Source organism: Apis florea, unplaced genomic scaffold (genome assembly GCF_048593485.1).
Source record: "Apis florea isolate Af1SG1 unplaced genomic scaffold, ASM4859348v1 contig_2291_pilon, whole genome shotgun sequence".
Classification (NCBI taxonomy): Eukaryota; Metazoa; Arthropoda; class Insecta; order Hymenoptera; family Apidae; genus Apis; species Apis florea.
In genome coordinates this window covers 2,569,692-2,586,149 of record NW_028256553.1, presented here as the reverse complement: position 1 = coordinate 2,586,149, position 16,458 = coordinate 2,569,692, and the positions used below count along the sequence as shown (strand labels likewise).

The following is a 16,458-nucleotide window of genomic DNA, read 5'->3' as shown; positions in this document are numbered from 1 at the left end:
AAATTTCTAAATTTTTTTTAATAAAAATCGAGTGAAAAATAATTTAATTCATTACATATTTTGATTGGATGATTTTCTATCGATAAAGTAGATGAAAAATGGAAGACAACTCTTTAGCTCTACCTATTGGATAGGACGACAAGTATTACGATCTTGTGTATTGTATTACTCGTTTTTTTGTGTATGGTATGTATCTAAATCTTGAAACGAAAAACATCGACAGATGGCTCAAGATCATGTTATGACTAATATTTCCAGTTGAATTTATATAGACATATAAAAATTATATTAATTAAAGCTAAGTGCAAATATAGAATTGCAAATAATTAATTTAAAAATAATGTTTCTGAATATAAATCGAATTTAAAATTACAGTTTCGTATATTTGTGCATCGAGGTAAATAGCGAATGAAACATGGCGTTTGTTTCTTTCATATGTTTCGAAGATATTGCTTCTTGATTTTTTCTTTTAAGTTCTTAATTATCAACGCGGATAATACGCGACCGATGAACTGAGGTTTTTTCCTCATAACACTTCTCCGTAAGTGTACAAACAATCAATGCTTATTTCCTATATTTAAGTTTAAAAAATGAAGAAAAATATCACTTGTGTCTTTTGAGATGTGGAACATTTTTGAAATATTGAAGAATACAGTATGACGTCCCGTAGTTACACAAAATCTTACAGTCGTAAGGTCAGTAGTGTGACACCTGGGAGTATTCAATTTGATAAGCTTTTTAGGGAAAATAGCAATCGACCTTCTGCTGCTAAATCAGCAGGTACTGTTGGAAAATGGGGTATAACATCTTTTACATCTATCAGAAGTACGAATATCAATGGTATGTATTTTCTTTGTCTTATCTTATGTCTTATATTTATCATAAATATTTATTTAATTAATAAATTTTTAGCATGTTTAGCACTTAATATCTAATAATAAAATTATTAGAAAGATTTTATCTTATATTCTATATATTTAAAATATTTTGTTTTGAAATTAATTTAAAGATATATTAATTTATATTTTGCTTGTTTGTTAATTATAACATTTATGTAAATAATAACTTTGTTAATAATTAAGATTTTTCAAAAAATTATATGAATATTATTTTATTTACAGGAAGAAGAGATGATATCCATAATACATTTGGTGCAAAAAGAGTAAAACTTGATTATGGAAATCAGAATGCTCGTGTAAATTCTGGGAAAGATCCATTTTCTTTTGAAACTGATCCTGACAATAAAACAGATGTTACACCACCAATTGTTAAACCTAAAAAGTTTTTTAAAAGTAGAAATGTTCCATCTTCAATAGAAGAATCTCGCCAGGATGTGGCGATATACAGACAAGTACCTGATTCGCATTATGGTCGAGCTCGTGCTCAAAAAACTTCTCCACAACCACCACCACCACAACCAAAACAATCTTTAACAAAAATATCAAATGCTCCAGCTAAAAAAGTAGCAGATACTTTAGAAGGAACCAATAATGATCCTCCTATTAGAGAAGAAGGAAAACCTCCTATTGTATTAAGAATATGCAAAGGTACAGCACAACTAGTCTGTGGAAATGTACAAAACACTCAACAGCCAGAACCTGAAACATATAGAATTTCTACACCTCTTATTAGCCCTACAAAAGTAGATATGGAACGCAAAAATTTTAATGTAGACACATTAAAATCTGATCATAAGACAGTTCGTTCTCAAGAACCTATTATCTCCACCGTATCAATACCATTAGAAAATTCAGAGATGCGTAGAACTACCCGTAGTCGAGCAAAAAATTTACAATTAGATTTAACTACAACATCTTCTATTGTATCTACAGCAACATCTAATTCACATAGTTCTGGTCTTTCTTTAACTCTTAGGAAATCTGTTACCGATTCCAATAATACATTAATATCTCATTATGATATTGTTAAGACTGATTGTGGTTCTACATATTCTTGTAAACCAGCAATTGAACCATTAATTGGGCGTGATCAGCCACTGCCAACTACAACTCAAGAATTAATCGATATATTATCAAGTGATTCTGATCCTATGCAAACAAGACCAATGATAATAAATACTTCAGAGACTGAAGAAAATACAGAAACTGTTCCAGATGACGTTCAACATTGTTCTATAGATATTCCAACAAATGAAGTAATTTCTGAATCCTCTTCACAACATGAATCAAAACCAGAATTAGAATCAGTATCAGAATTAAAATCAGAATCAGAATCAACACTGGAGTTAGGAATAGAACCAGAACCAGAACCAGAAACTGAACCAGATCCAGAACCAGAACCTGACACTGAAGTAGAAACAGAACAAAGTACTCGTATTACTGATAATGACACAGCTACAGCTAAAACTTTAGTTGACCAAGATTGGTTTTCTGGGAGTGATGATAGTGAAGGTGTGAGTGGTAATGCAGAAAATGATATAGCATTACATGTAACAAGTACAGTTACAGAATCACAACCATTAAGTACTCCATGTACAACTATTCAGAAACCTGCTACTAAAAAGGGAAGTATTTTTAAAAGTCGTTCAACAGGTGCAACAAATGGAAATAAAAGAAGAGCATTGTACAAACATAAATGGTGTGATAGTGATAAAGAATCTAGTACCACAGATACTTCTAATGTTGGAAATAGTACACCTATTATTGCTTCAGGATCTCATAGTGGAACAGGTCCTGTAGCATATGAAGAAGAATTTGATCCTTCACAACTAACAAGAGTTGTAACATATCCTGAAACTGATACAGGTTTTGAAGATGAATCTGATGCTATAACAAGTGTTCGTTGTGGTAGGAAGATAAAGGGGGTATGTATATTATATAATTTATATATTATTAAACATTTAATATTAAATAATATTTATTTTTTTAGTTCTACACAGTAGTAAAAAATGTGAAAAAAGCTCATCAAATTCAAGAAAGTGGAGAATTTCAAGAGTTTAATGATGATGTTGAATATATATTAGATACTTTAAGAGAAAATAATCCAAATGCTACTCGTTGCCTTTCAGCTATAAGATTGGCAAGCAAATGTATGGCACCTGCATTTCGTATGCATGTACGTGCTCATGGAACTGTTGCTAAGTTCTTCAAAGCTCTTCATGATGCTACAAAAGATCAGGTATACAATTTTATTTAATATAATTAAAAAAAATATATATATATATATTATCTATATATATATATTTATCAATTTTATTAATAGATGAAAATTATTATTTAAACAAAATTATGTATTTTGTAGAGTCTTGCTCTATGTACAGCAACAGTAATGTTTGTATTAAGTCAAGATCGTTTAGCTATGGATTTAGATCGTGATTGTTTAGAATTAATGTTAAGTTTGTTAGAATCTGATGCCAGTCACAAGGATGCACTTGATGATTGTGGCCTTAGTCGAGCAGAATTGTTAAAAAATAAAGAAAAAGTACGTCAGTTATGCGCTGATATTCAAGCTCAAGGACATGCAAAACATTTAAATCTCGATAATATAACTGTATGTATTATTTTTATTCATAATCAGAAAATAAAAAATAAAATGTAAAAAATTAATTGAATACATAAAAATTTATTTTGAATTAGGTTGGTCAACTTGCTATGGAGACACTTCTTAGTCTTACATCAAAACGTGCTGGTGAATGGTTTAAAGAAGAATTGAGAGAATTGGGTGGTTTAGAACATATTGTAAAAACAATCAGAGATTGTCATCGCCATATTAATACACAAAATATTACAAAATCTGATTGGACAGATCCATTATTAGATAAATTACGTAAAGTTGATAGATGTTTACGTGTATTAGAAAATGTAAGATATATGTTCTTAAATAAAAAAAAAATATTTTTATATATTTTTACATCAAATATATTTACATACGTAAAAATCACAATAATAATTTTTTTTTATCAATAAAAAATGTTTCAGGTTACTCATATGAATGAAGAAAATCAAGTATATTTATTAAAATATGAAAATGGAATTTTAGTCAGCACTTTAGCAAATTTATATCATCTTTGTGGACAAGAAATTCCTATTTACCCTACTATAGATCCAAGTGATAAAACTTCCACTGGTGCTGTTATTAGAGAATGTTTGTTTGCTATTATTAAAGTTCTTATTAATCTTACACATCGATTTAACAGACAATGTAGGATTTTATTATATTTTATCTTTTAAAAAATATTAACAATTTATTTTTAAAAAATATAATACGATGTTTTACAATTATTTCAGCTTTTGGAAGTAAATCATTAGGTTCACAACCAGGTGTTTTAGATTGCAGCCTATATCTTTTATTGCGTGTACCCGAATCACTTCCTGAAGAAAAACGTTTTGATATGATGATGTTAGCTTTGATTTTATTGATAAATTTAGTGGAACAATGTGATGATAATAAACAACTTCTTATTGAATCAAAAGCTCCTTCATCAATAGAAAATATTTTTGATGGTAAATACTTTACAAATTATATTTGTAAATTATATTATTTATTTTATGAATATTATTTTGTATTATTTTCTCATGAACTTAATATATCTTATTATTACTTAATATGTTATATCTTTAATATGTTAATATGAACTCAATATATCAATTTTATTTCTATATAAAAAAGCAGAAGAAAGTGGAGTAGAATGTTTAATCGATCTATTTTATAAACAAGAAGAATTAGCTCGTGCTGAAGAACAAAAAACTGATGCTATTTTAGATGGTAAAAAAGATTCTGAGCAAACTGAAACTGTATCAACAACAACTAAATCTCAAGAAGAATTTATTGAAGAAACTGTTACAAAATGTTTGTATAATTTTTGGTTTATCTAACTCTTAAAATAATAAACTTCATAAAATATAATTTAAACAATTTTTTTATAGTATTACAAAAAGCTGGACGTCATATGGAGCACACTTTAATAGGAGCATATGTAGTGCTTTTACTTGGTTACTTAATAATGGATAACAAGGTAATAAATTTAAAAATTTAATATTACAGAGATAACATTATAAAAAAAAAAAAAATAATATAATTCTAATTATAGGATTATGAATTGCTAGTACGCAGCAGACTTCCCGATAATAATTTTACAACTATGGTATCTGTACTTCAAAAATTTTTCAATTTCATGAATTTAACGGCGTCGGTAATTATTTTTAATTTTTATAAATAGAAAAAATCATCAGAAACTTTGAAAGTATAAATACTTTATTTTAGAATGAAGTAAGCAGTTGTGGAATTGCTGCTACAGAAAAGGTGATTAAGTTCCTAAAAATCTCAGATGCCCGTATTGAAGAAGAGAAAAGTGAATTACCATTATCAGCATTAGAAGATTCAAATATAATGCTCCACTTATCTTCGTCTTGATTGATATCACATTTACACATTTGATATTTTTTATTACCCTGGCAAGCAAAAAGAGCCAAAGTTATATGTGTCCAACGAAGGAAATTCTATCTATTGCAGTATGAATGGACCTGTTTCATATTGACTATATATTTTGATATATATTTATTCACTTAAGTAATTTATTGCTGTACCTTTCATTAAATTGACTTATTTTCCCAATCACAGTAACAAGTTAGATATTAAGCATAAATTAATTAATTATCTAGAAATTAATATGATAAAAAACTCGCCTTGTAATTATGCATATGGCTCACTTAAATTTTTTAATAGCATGTATGTAATGTTATTAATTTACTCGCTTTACCTATCAATTATTTTTTTTAATTTTTTAACTGTCAAGAAGAATGATTATTTGTAAAATTCTTGACAGATAATTCATTTGCTGTATAATGCTACATAAATTTTTAATTTTATTTTGAAATTTCATTTTATTTTATATTTTAAGTTTTGTTATATGATTGGCGGTGTTGGGGTTTATTGCAACCCATTTAAAATTTGAAATAGCATTATTTTGTAAGTTTATTTTAATATTAAAATTTTAGTATAAGCCTTGTAAATGTAAATTTATAAATTATAATTGTATCTTAAACTCACAGTTTCAAATTATTGGATCCCATTAAGAGATATAGGATTTCATGAATCTTTAATAAAATATTTTGTCTTACAATTTCAGAGAAAAAATAAATAATATATGACATTGTTATGTGTATACAATAAACTAACTCCATGAATTACAAATTTGTAAAATACATTAATTTCTTTTCATAAATGTTAAATATATTGTATGTCAAATAAATAGAACATAATTTTATTAAATTTTAATTTAAAAAATTTATTTTTTTATTTCTAATTTATAATTTATATCATCTTAAGAAAAATTTTTCATTTCAAATGAATAATTTCTAAAAATTTAATATATTTAATTAATATCTGCGCAAATAAAATTTTTGAATTGCAAAAGATTATAAATTAGAATTAGACTTAAAAGTTTTAAATTCATTTCTATGAATGCAACATGATATATATATATGTCTTATATAATGTAAAAGTAAATAAATAATGAATATTAATTATTTTTAATGAAATTTCAAGAAAAAATATATTTTAATTTAATTTATTTACAAATATATATGAATTAAATTTTTTAATTCACATTTATATAAGAAAAGGTTAACACAAGAATCAATCATAAGAATTATTCATATAATATTAACTTATAACATGACATTTAGTATTTAACTAATTTATATTATAAATTTAATTATGAAATAAAGTAATATATAAAAAAGTAATAACAATATAATAAAATGATAACTTCATATTTTTTTTTAAAGTAAGTACTTATTTTAATAACCTTAGCAATTCTATTAATCTATCAATTTTTTACAAAATTTCTAGTAATTATTAATAATTTATATTATATTAATAAAATTTCTAATAATTATTAATAATTTTATATTATATTATTAAGTTATATAATATTATAATATTATATTATTAAGTTATATTAAATAATTATATTTATTTACAATTATTTACAATTAATTTTTAGGAGTATTAGAACTCGAATTACATTACCATTTCAATCAAATATTACATTAACTATAATAAGATTTAATTCATCATCATCTAATTCTTCTTCTGATTCATCTTCTGATTCAGATTCAAGTTCTGATTCTGAAGTTTCTAAAAAAGATAAAGAAAATAATGTAAATATTTTATAATTTTTAATTAAAAAAATATTTTATGTGTAATTGTATGTGTGCAAATTTTAATCTATTTTTTTTTTTTAGAAAGTATTTAAACCTATAGAATATTTACAAAGTGCAAAAGTTGCGCAAAAAAAAAGACAAATAGGTAAGATATCAATTTATTTCAAATTAAATGAGTAATAAGATAAAAAAATTTATTATTATAGAAAAAGAAATAACTAAAGCAGCTCAAATCTTAACTACCACATCAGCACAAGATAAAGAAAAAGTTCTTTTACCTTTGTTAAATAAAATTGGTAATATACAAAATGCAAACAATACATTTACTAAAAGGTTAATTATAATCTTTTAAATTAAATTATTAGTTCATTTTAAGATTATAATAATATTATATAAATATTGTATTATTTATAGCAATATATATAACAATGTAATTAAAAAAGAAGAAATAAATTGGAAAGAAGAAAATAATATCAAAAATTCAGATAAAAAGATGAAATATCAATTGCAAGAAAAATCTTTCTCATTCCAGAATCAAGAAAATAAAACAAAAAATATTAACAAATTTGAAACAAAATATGATCATAATGCAACAAAATCAAGTACATCAATAATTAAAACGTTACAAACGGAACAAAAAAAAAAGGCAAATATTGATAATAAATTTGAAACAAAAATTGATATGTTTAAAAAAGACATACAAAAAGAACCATCTATTATTAGAATGTTAAAAAATCAACAAGAAAAAATAAAAAATATTGATGATAAGTTTAAAAGAAAAATTGAACAAGAATCTATTATTAAAATGTTAAAAAGATCTAATATACAAGAAAAAATGAAGGATATTAATAATAAATTTGAAATAAAAACTAAAATAAAGGAGAAACCATCTATCATTAAAATGTTAAAACAAGAAAAACAATTAAAATCTATATATAAACAGAAAAGAAAAATAAAAAATATTGACAAAAGGTTGTATATTTTATTAAGAAAAATTAAAATATATATAATATAAATAATTTATATAAAATTTTTCAGTGATGCAGAAATTATAGAATATGAAAGAATTTTCAATGGATTATTAGAAAACTTGGATGTTCCTAAATTTAAAATGTGGGATACATGGGAAGAAAAGGAATTACAATTTTTAATAGCAAAATATCCTAAAAATGCATTTCAGGAAATGATTGAATGGACTAAAGAAGGAAAATTATGGAAATTTCCTATAGATAATGAACAAGGTACTTATAAAATGTAGGATTTATTATTATTTTATACATAACTTATAGTATATATAATGTAAATTTTTTTTTCATAATATAGGGATGGAAGATGAATATAATGTACATTTTTCAAAGCATGTATTTTTGGAACGCCATTTAGTACCATGGTGTCCCTCTAAGGGTCCAATACGACATTTTATGGAATTAGTATGTGTTGGACTTTCAAAAAATCCATATATGAAAATTGAAGAAAAATATGATCATATAATGTGGTATAAAGATTATTTTAAAGATAAGCAAGATTTATTACAAAAATTAGGTCTTGTAGAATAAAGAAAATATTTGTAAAAAATATATAAAATGAAATATTAATTGTTTTTAAAAAATAAAAATTTAATAAAATATATGAATTTTATTCCTTTAAATTATATTTTATAAATAAATAAACATAAACATTGAATGATACTTAATATTATATAATTTCTTTTTAAAGAAATGAAATAAATTATTCCATATTTATAAAATCATAAATATTAAAGAATAAAACAAAAATATTATTATTTGAAATTTACAAGTAAGTAATTTATTTATTAATAAATAAATAAATTAGATTGAAATATTTAAATTAATTTGTGAAAAAAGATATCGATATAATTGGAATTGAAAGCTATTCAAGATAGATCAAATAGCCAATGAGATTATCGAATTAAAATTCGACTGATTGGTTATGTGTTTTATGTATGTTATAGGTTAGTTTTAATATTAAAATTTTTGAAAAAAAATGATTGAGACTGAAAATATTGAAGACCAAAATGGATTACGTCTAGATGGTAGACGAGCATTAGAATTAAGACAAATTCGTATAAAAATGGGAGTTTTTGGACAAGCTGATGGAAGTGCCTATATCGAACATGGTAACACTAAAATTTTGGTTACAGTATATGGACCTCATCAGGTTAACAATTTTTTATATATCATAATTTTAATATTAATATGTTAAATTATATATAATTGATATATTTATTTAGCCAAGAAATTCTACAGGCAGAAGTACAAGTAAAGTTACCAAAGGTATTGTAAATTGTCAATATAGCATGGCAGTATTTAGTTTATCTTCCGGAGAACGTAAACGCAAACCAAGAGGTGATAGAAAATCGCAAGAAAGATCTCTTCAATTAAAACATGCAATGGAAGCAATAATACATCTAGAATTATATCCACGTTCACAGATAGATATTTATGTAGAAGCATTACAAGTTGATGGAAGTGAATATTGTGCATCTGTAAATGCAGCTACACTTGCTTTAATTGATGCTGGAATTCCTATTAAGGTAATATATAATAAAATAGAAAATAAATATTTTATAATTTTCATCAAAAAGGATTTTTTTCAAACAAAATTATTATTTTATTTTTATAGAATTATGCTATAGGTTGCACTGTAACATTAATTAATTGCCCATCTTTAGAAGATGAAGATAATACATTAGAAAGAGGAGTATTAGATGCAAATTATGTAGAAGAATGTGCTCCTGGTGTTACTTTATCTGTTGTTGCATTGCCAAATAGTGATGGTATATCAAAAGATGGATTAATAGTAGTAGCTCAAGGTGCAGGACAAAGATTACATTTGTCTCAATTTGAATCTTTGAAAGCTCGTGTATTATGTGGATGTCAAGATATAAAAACTATTTTAGATCATGCAGTTAGACAATATTTAACAGAACAATCACTTCCTTCTCTTTTTTAGAAAAATAATTTTGTTTATATAAATAAAAAAATTATTCATGAAAAAATATTAAATAATTTACCAACAATTTTTTCATAAAAATTATATATAAAATTTTTTTAATATATTTTTTAAATTTATACATTATGTATCATTATATTTTTTACATTATATATCATTATATTATAAATAATTACTTTTTCTTTTTAAATCAACATATAAATTTCTTTAAAAATATTAATGCTTATTTATTTTTTTGTTTTTTGTATTTCAAATCTTAGCATCAGGATATCTTTCCATAATCATACCTACACCCTGTGATTGAGAATAAGACAAATTTACTTAATATAAATTTATCAATAAGATATAAAATATATTATAAAGATATCAATAATATTTAGTTATTTTTACAATTTTTTTTACCTGTCCTCCAGCTGCACAAGCTGCAATTAATCCAAATTGTTGATCTTCTTTGATAAGTCGATTAGCTGTATGAGTAGCTAATCGAATTCCAGTTGCTGCAAATGGATGACCAATTGACAAAGATCCACCCCATGCATTCCACTTGTTAAGATCTGGTATTCCTACTTTTAAAGATCTTCCTAAATAATTTTGTGCAAACAAATCAGAATCTAAAGCTTTCAAATTGGCTAAAATTTGTCCAGCAAAAGCTTCATGTATTTCCCACACTCCAATATCTTTAACATTTAATTTTGCTTTTTGCAATACCTAAAATTTATTTTAAAAATATTATGTATTAAAATTCTAACATATAAAATAATAAAATATTACAACCTGCGGTATAGCATAAGCTGGTCCCAAGAGTAATTGATCAATAGGATCTTGAGAAACATAAGTAAAATTTCTTAAATATGCTTTTGGAGTAAGACCAAGTTGAAGAGCTTTTTCTTCTGTCATTATTAAAGCTGCTGATGCACCATCAGTTAAAAAAGAAGCATTACCAGCAGTAACTGTTCCATATGGTTTAACAAATGCTGGTTTCAATTTTGCTAATCTTTCTTTTGTTGAAACTTGAATACCATTGTCTTTGTTTATTACCTCATTTACATTTGGAACTAGAAAAAAATATTTAGATTAATTACCTTATTTCATTTATTCAATTATCTATTACTTTTGTACGGAATTATATCTGTGAGGTATCCTTGTTGTTGTGCTTTAGCAGCTAAAGTATGTGAACGTAAAGCATATTCATCTTGCTCTTTTCTTGATATTCCAAATGCAGCTGCTATTCTATCACTACTATGTCCCATTGTTTCATTACTAGAAAATTCTGCTACTGCAGGTAACTGTAATTATATAAATAAATTAAATATAATATATAAGTATAATAATTAGAATTAAAATATAATTTTGAGATAAAAGAAAATATACATCTGGTATAAAATGTGCTGCTCTGATATTAGTAAGAAGTGTTAATTTTTCTCCAATTGTTTTTGCTTTATTAGCTTGTAACATCAATGTTCTCATACGTCTGTTATGTCTAATTGGTATATCTGACAAAAATTCCACTCCTCCTGCTATGATTACATCATATACACCACATGCTATCAAACCCATACCAGTTGTAAGAGCTTGATTACTACTGATGCATGCCATAGTTACTGTATGTGCAGGAATACGATCACTATACCCTGCTGCTAAAGCTGCTTCTCTAGCAATATTTGAAGTTTTTACTTCTTGTATTACTGTACCATAAACAATATATTCAACAATTTCTTTAGGAAATTTAATTTTTTTTTGTAAGGCCCTGAGAAATAAAATATAAATATATATAAATTATAAATTAAATTATTATAACATAATATTATAAAATTATAATTGTAAATAATTATAAATAATTATAATTTAATTATTATAAAATATTTTATATTTTCTTTTATTTAAAAAAGTAAAAATATACTAATTAAAAAGTATATTAATTAAATATGATAATATGAAGATTTAATTAATATGATGTGATTAAATATATTTAAAAAGTAAAAATTTACATTAATGAATGTCTGGCAAGATCATATGCCATTAAGTTTTTATAACTTGTTCCAGAATGTAAAAATGGTGTTCTTACACCATCAATAAATACAATATTTTTAGTGACATTACTTTTAGTTGCATATAATTTATTATTTGTTTTTAAATATTTTATTGTAGAACCTAGAATAAAAAATATATAATATTATAATTTATAAATATTAAATATATTTAAGAAATATAATTTAAATTTTAAAAAATATGAATCATAAATAATAATAATAATAATAATAATGAAAATAATAATGATAATATATAAATATATATATATTTGTTTCTTATTATGTTTTATAATTATTATATATGTATATATAATAATAATAAATATTAATTATAAAAAAAGAAACAAAAAATTTCAAACAAATTTTTTAATTATTACAATATTTAACAATCAATATTTAGTATTTATGAACAAAAAATTATGATATTAGCGACAATAAAAAATTATAAAATATTTTTGTTTTAAAGATTTTAATTTCCTATTTTATATCTAAAAAATTGAAAACGATTTACGAAGTACATATTATTCTTGAATTTTTCTATAATGTTTATAATACAATATAATTCAACATACCATATTTAGGAAATCCTCCTTTCATTAAAAATTTATTTTTGATAAGAAAAAACATGTTTAAAATCAATTTAACTCTATCTATTTTTTAAAATCTCATTTATTTATTTAAATATTATTATTTAATATATACCAACAAGTGTCGAAGACTGAATGTAAAAGTACTTTGACCTATATTTAAGTCTTATTCTCAAAATATTTTTATACATAATTACTTATACTTTTATACTATGTGTAAAATCTAAATAAACTAACAAAATGGAAAGTGAATATATTCAAAAATATAGATTTTATTAATTATTTCTTATTCAGTACAATATATTAATAGAATATAATAGAATTACAATTATAAAAATTAAAATTTCATATATAAATAAAATTATATGAAATTATATAAATTATAAATAAGAGTAAGAAAATTTATACTTCTATCTCATTTCGTTCATTATTTCCAACTTTATTTAGTATTTATATAATATTCTTTAAATAGAATTAAATATCGTTACATAGAAATTATCTTAATTTAGAAGTGCGGGAAAACTGACAGATTTTCGCGCTTATGATCTCATGTACGAATAATTTACAGTGCTATGTGATAAATATTGGTTTCATGCAGTTTCAGAATGAATTTAGTGCATTCTATTGTGGAACGTGAAAAAGGATTTGGTAATATGCTTTTTTATAATTATTTATAGTAAAAACTTTAAATATATATTATAAATATAAAATAGGTTATATATGAAAATACTATTACATTAAATATGATATTTGTATACTTCATGTATAGTATTTATTTTTATAAATATATAAATGTGAATTTTGAAAAATTATAAAAATTTTTTCAGCATCGATACGTGATTATGATATTGCTTTATATCGTTTGAAATGTTACGAACATGATGTATATCGAGGTATAACGCCAAGTACAAATGCACTTGATTTCAATCCTGAACCACCAGTTTTTGCATGTCGATTTTGTACCACAGAAGGATATGAACAAATAATTGCTTTAGCAAATGAAGATGGAAAGATTGCTTTACAAAATACAAATATCAAAAGTATTAAATCAAATCAACCATTAGAAGGAACACAGGTATATTATTGTGATGTATTAAATTATTAAAAATTAAAAATTGTAATAAAATAAAATATTAGATATAATTTTTTATTTACAAAATCACTAACTAATCACATAACTAATATAAAATATATTATTATAACACAAAAAGTAAATTTAATATTTTTTAGGCACATTGCAATGCAATATTTGATATAGCTTGGATGCCAGGAGAATTAAAATTAGTCACAGCATCTGGAGATCATACTGCTAGATTATGGGATGTATCTGGTTCTGATATACGACTAATTAATCATTTTCATGCTCATACAAGAAGCGTTAAGACTGCAGTATTTCGTTTTCAGGATCAAGGTAATTTTTTTTTAATATTCTATATATTTTTATTTTATTATTTTAAAAAAAAATATTAATTTAAGAGAATATATATTTTAGCTGTATTTGCAACTGGAGCTAGAGATGGTTCTATAATGATATGGGATATTCGAGCTAATCATTATGAACGTCCTAAGCCAGATAATTGTATTGCTAATGCACATAATGTTGGAACTCTAAGCAATGTACGACAGCGTAGAGTAATCAGTCATGCATCTAGAGCACAAAGTATTACTGGTTTAGCATTTCAAGATGATTTTACTTTACTTTCATGTGCTGCTGGAGATGGGTAAGTTTATTGATATAAATATATTATAAAGAAAGAAAATAATGTTAATTTTAGTTATTTTTAATATTAAATTTAATATAGTTTAATAAAAGTTTGGGATTTACGTAAAAATTATACTGTTCATAAAAAAGATCCCATAGCTAAGCATACAATGAATTATACTGGACATAGTACAAGAAATGGATTTTCATCATTATTAATATGTCCAGCCAGAATTACACTATATGCTAGTTGTATGGATAACATTATATATGCCTATAATATATCATCTTATAATCCTAAACCAAGTAAGAATAATAAAAAAAAAATATATTATTGATTGATACTAAATACGAAATTTAAAATTTTCCTCTGTGCATTAGTTGCAGAATTTTATGGACATCAAAATCGTACATATTATGTTAAAACATGTTTAAGTCCTGATGGACGTTATATTGCAAGTGGTTCCAGTGATGAACTTGCATATATTTGGCATACAGGCAAACCAGGAGTGCCAGTTGTACAACTTTCTGGACATACTGAAGAAGTTACTTGCATTGCTTGGTGTACTATTGGAGAAACAAAAGTATTAAAAATGTTATGCTTTTTTTAAATATATTTTTTTTATATATATTATTAATGTTTTTAAAAATTATATGTATAGATAGTCACATGTTCTGATGATTCATGCCATCGAATTTGGAGAATTGGCTATGAACATAAATTAGATAATGAAGAAATATTAATACGTGGTTGTGCAGAAATCATTTCTCATAAGAATCCGTTAGAAAATTTAAAACTCGAAACTACACCAACTGTTACACGGCGTTGCGTCACATCTGAAGAACATACTCCAGGATCTGATACTATATCTAGTATGTAATCATAAAATTTTATTATATATTATTATTAATTTTATTTAATTTATTATTATTATTTTATATATTTTATTATTTCTCTCTTTTATCAGATATTACACCTGGACCGAGTTCATCAGATGCTTATAATCAAACAGAAGACAATCAAAATCTATTTAATATTACTGGTTCAATGAAAAGAAGTTATTTCCAAATGATCAATGGATCTTGGTCTGATGGAAAATTTAAGTCAATTTTATCTCCTATAGAAGAGAATTTCACATCCATCACAAAACGTATTCATTTAGAAAATCGTGGAGCACGAAGATTATTTAGTCCATATAATGATAATAATTCGTTATTAAACAGAGGTTACGAATCTGATGAACCAACTACAAGTTTATCAAATATAGATAGTAGAAACAGCGAAATTAATTTTTCACCTACGTTAAATCTTCCGAACTTTGTTATTGATGGTACAGCGCCACATTTACTTCAATTATCTCCAGAAAAATATAAAGAAAATGTTGATTGGTTAACAAGAATACGAAGAGAAAAATATGAACAAAAAATGAGGAAAACAATGTCAGAAAAATTGCCTAGTCCTGTTTCTTGTACAATGCTTACTAGGAGAAATACTAGATCACGATCAACAGAACCACAAAAAATATCTAAAATACCGAGAAGTCCAGCACTTTCTTTATTGAATTTCTTTAAAATTACTGGTAAAGACTGTGAAACAAATATATTATGATGATGCTAATATAATACATTCTACAAAATTTTGAAGATTATCACGAATTCTTATTAGATTATGTTTTATCTGTATTAAAATTCGTATAGAACTTTTATTAAAAATATTTGTTAGAAATATCTTATTTTATAAACAATACAAAATTATATTCAAAATATCAATCAATGAATGTGATATGAGTTTCAGCGCGCTTTTTCATATTTACGATGTGGTACCTTATAAAATAAATAGGATTTACAATAATAAATATCATTATGTAAGATAAATATAACATAAAAGTATTACAAGTATGTAAAAATAGTTTATATACTCAATGTCATGTTTAAATGATACTATATCTTTTATATATGCAATGATAAATTATTTTTATAACATATTGTATTAAAATAAAAAATTTTGCTAATTTTTTTACTAATATCTAATTTTTTCT

General features: G+C 24.0%; 5 protein-coding genes across 8 annotated transcripts; 4 read left to right on the top strand and 1 right to left on the bottom strand.

The window, feature by feature from the left end:
• The first annotated feature begins 176 nt into the window (after positions 1-176).
• On the top strand, positions 177-6,004 carry wapl (cohesin release factor wings apart-like). 3 transcript variants are annotated; one of them, XM_086903155.1, is made up of 12 exons: positions 177-541; positions 622-840; positions 1,122-2,824; positions 2,890-3,138; positions 3,262-3,510; positions 3,597-3,821; positions 3,939-4,161; positions 4,248-4,463; positions 4,630-4,809; positions 4,887-4,975; positions 5,051-5,152; positions 5,224-6,004. In XM_086903155.1, the coding sequence occupies exons 2-12, from the start codon at positions 657-659 to the stop codon at positions 5,371-5,373; spliced, it is 3,570 nt and encodes a 1,189-aa protein (XP_086759281.1). In that variant the 5' UTR covers positions 177-541; positions 622-656; the 3' UTR covers positions 5,374-6,004. The 3 variants fall into 3 exon arrangements, with proteins under 3 accessions (XP_086759281.1, XP_086759280.1, XP_012339152.1); XM_086903154.1 differs by having other exon boundaries at positions 219-397; positions 475-840; XM_012483698.3 differs by having other exon boundaries at positions 228-840; positions 4,633-4,809.
• Positions 6,005-6,381: 377 nt separating this feature from the next.
• On the top strand, positions 6,382-8,754 carry mRpS31 (mitochondrial ribosomal protein S31). Its single transcript, XM_031915162.2, has 7 exons — positions 6,382-6,748; positions 6,968-7,124; positions 7,209-7,272; positions 7,334-7,460; positions 7,542-8,099; positions 8,166-8,368; positions 8,451-8,754. The coding sequence occupies exons 1-7, from the start codon at positions 6,723-6,725 to the stop codon at positions 8,681-8,683; spliced, it is 1,368 nt and encodes a 455-aa protein (XP_031771022.2). The 5' UTR covers positions 6,382-6,722; the 3' UTR covers positions 8,684-8,754.
• A 67-nt stretch (positions 8,755-8,821) lies between these two features.
• On the top strand, positions 8,822-10,475 carry Ski6 (exosome complex component Ski6). 2 transcript variants are annotated; one of them, XM_003691715.4, is made up of 4 exons: positions 8,822-8,924; positions 9,100-9,305; positions 9,379-9,681; positions 9,771-10,475. In XM_003691715.4, exons 2-4 carry the CDS (start codon positions 9,132-9,134, stop codon positions 10,098-10,100), a joined length of 807 nt encoding a protein of 268 aa, XP_003691763.2. In that variant the 5' UTR covers positions 8,822-8,924; positions 9,100-9,131; the 3' UTR covers positions 10,101-10,475. The 2 variants fall into 2 exon arrangements, with proteins under 2 accessions (XP_003691763.2, XP_086759295.1); XM_086903169.1 differs by lacking the exon at positions 8,822-8,924 and having other exon boundaries at positions 9,042-9,264.
• Mtpbeta (mitochondrial trifunctional protein beta subunit) lies at positions 10,168-12,970 on the bottom strand. The gene is made up of 7 exons (XM_003691714.4): positions 12,703-12,970; positions 12,089-12,251; positions 11,472-11,847; positions 11,212-11,386; positions 10,875-11,155; positions 10,503-10,808; positions 10,168-10,394 (listed from the first exon to the last, which is right to left on the bottom strand). Exons 1-7 carry the CDS (start codon positions 12,755-12,757, stop codon positions 10,350-10,352), a joined length of 1,401 nt encoding a protein of 466 aa, XP_003691762.3. The 5' UTR covers positions 12,758-12,970; the 3' UTR covers positions 10,168-10,349.
• A 246-nt stretch (positions 12,971-13,216) lies between these two features.
• On the top strand, positions 13,217-16,445 carry l(2)dtl (WD40 domain-containing protein denticleless). The gene is made up of 8 exons (XM_003691713.4): positions 13,217-13,365; positions 13,545-13,792; positions 13,948-14,128; positions 14,210-14,438; positions 14,520-14,725; positions 14,801-15,003; positions 15,082-15,292; positions 15,388-16,445. Exons 1-8 carry the CDS (start codon positions 13,323-13,325, stop codon positions 16,026-16,028), a joined length of 1,962 nt encoding a protein of 653 aa, XP_003691761.1. The 5' UTR covers positions 13,217-13,322; the 3' UTR covers positions 16,029-16,445.
• The last annotated feature ends 13 nt before the right edge of the window (positions 16,446-16,458 follow it).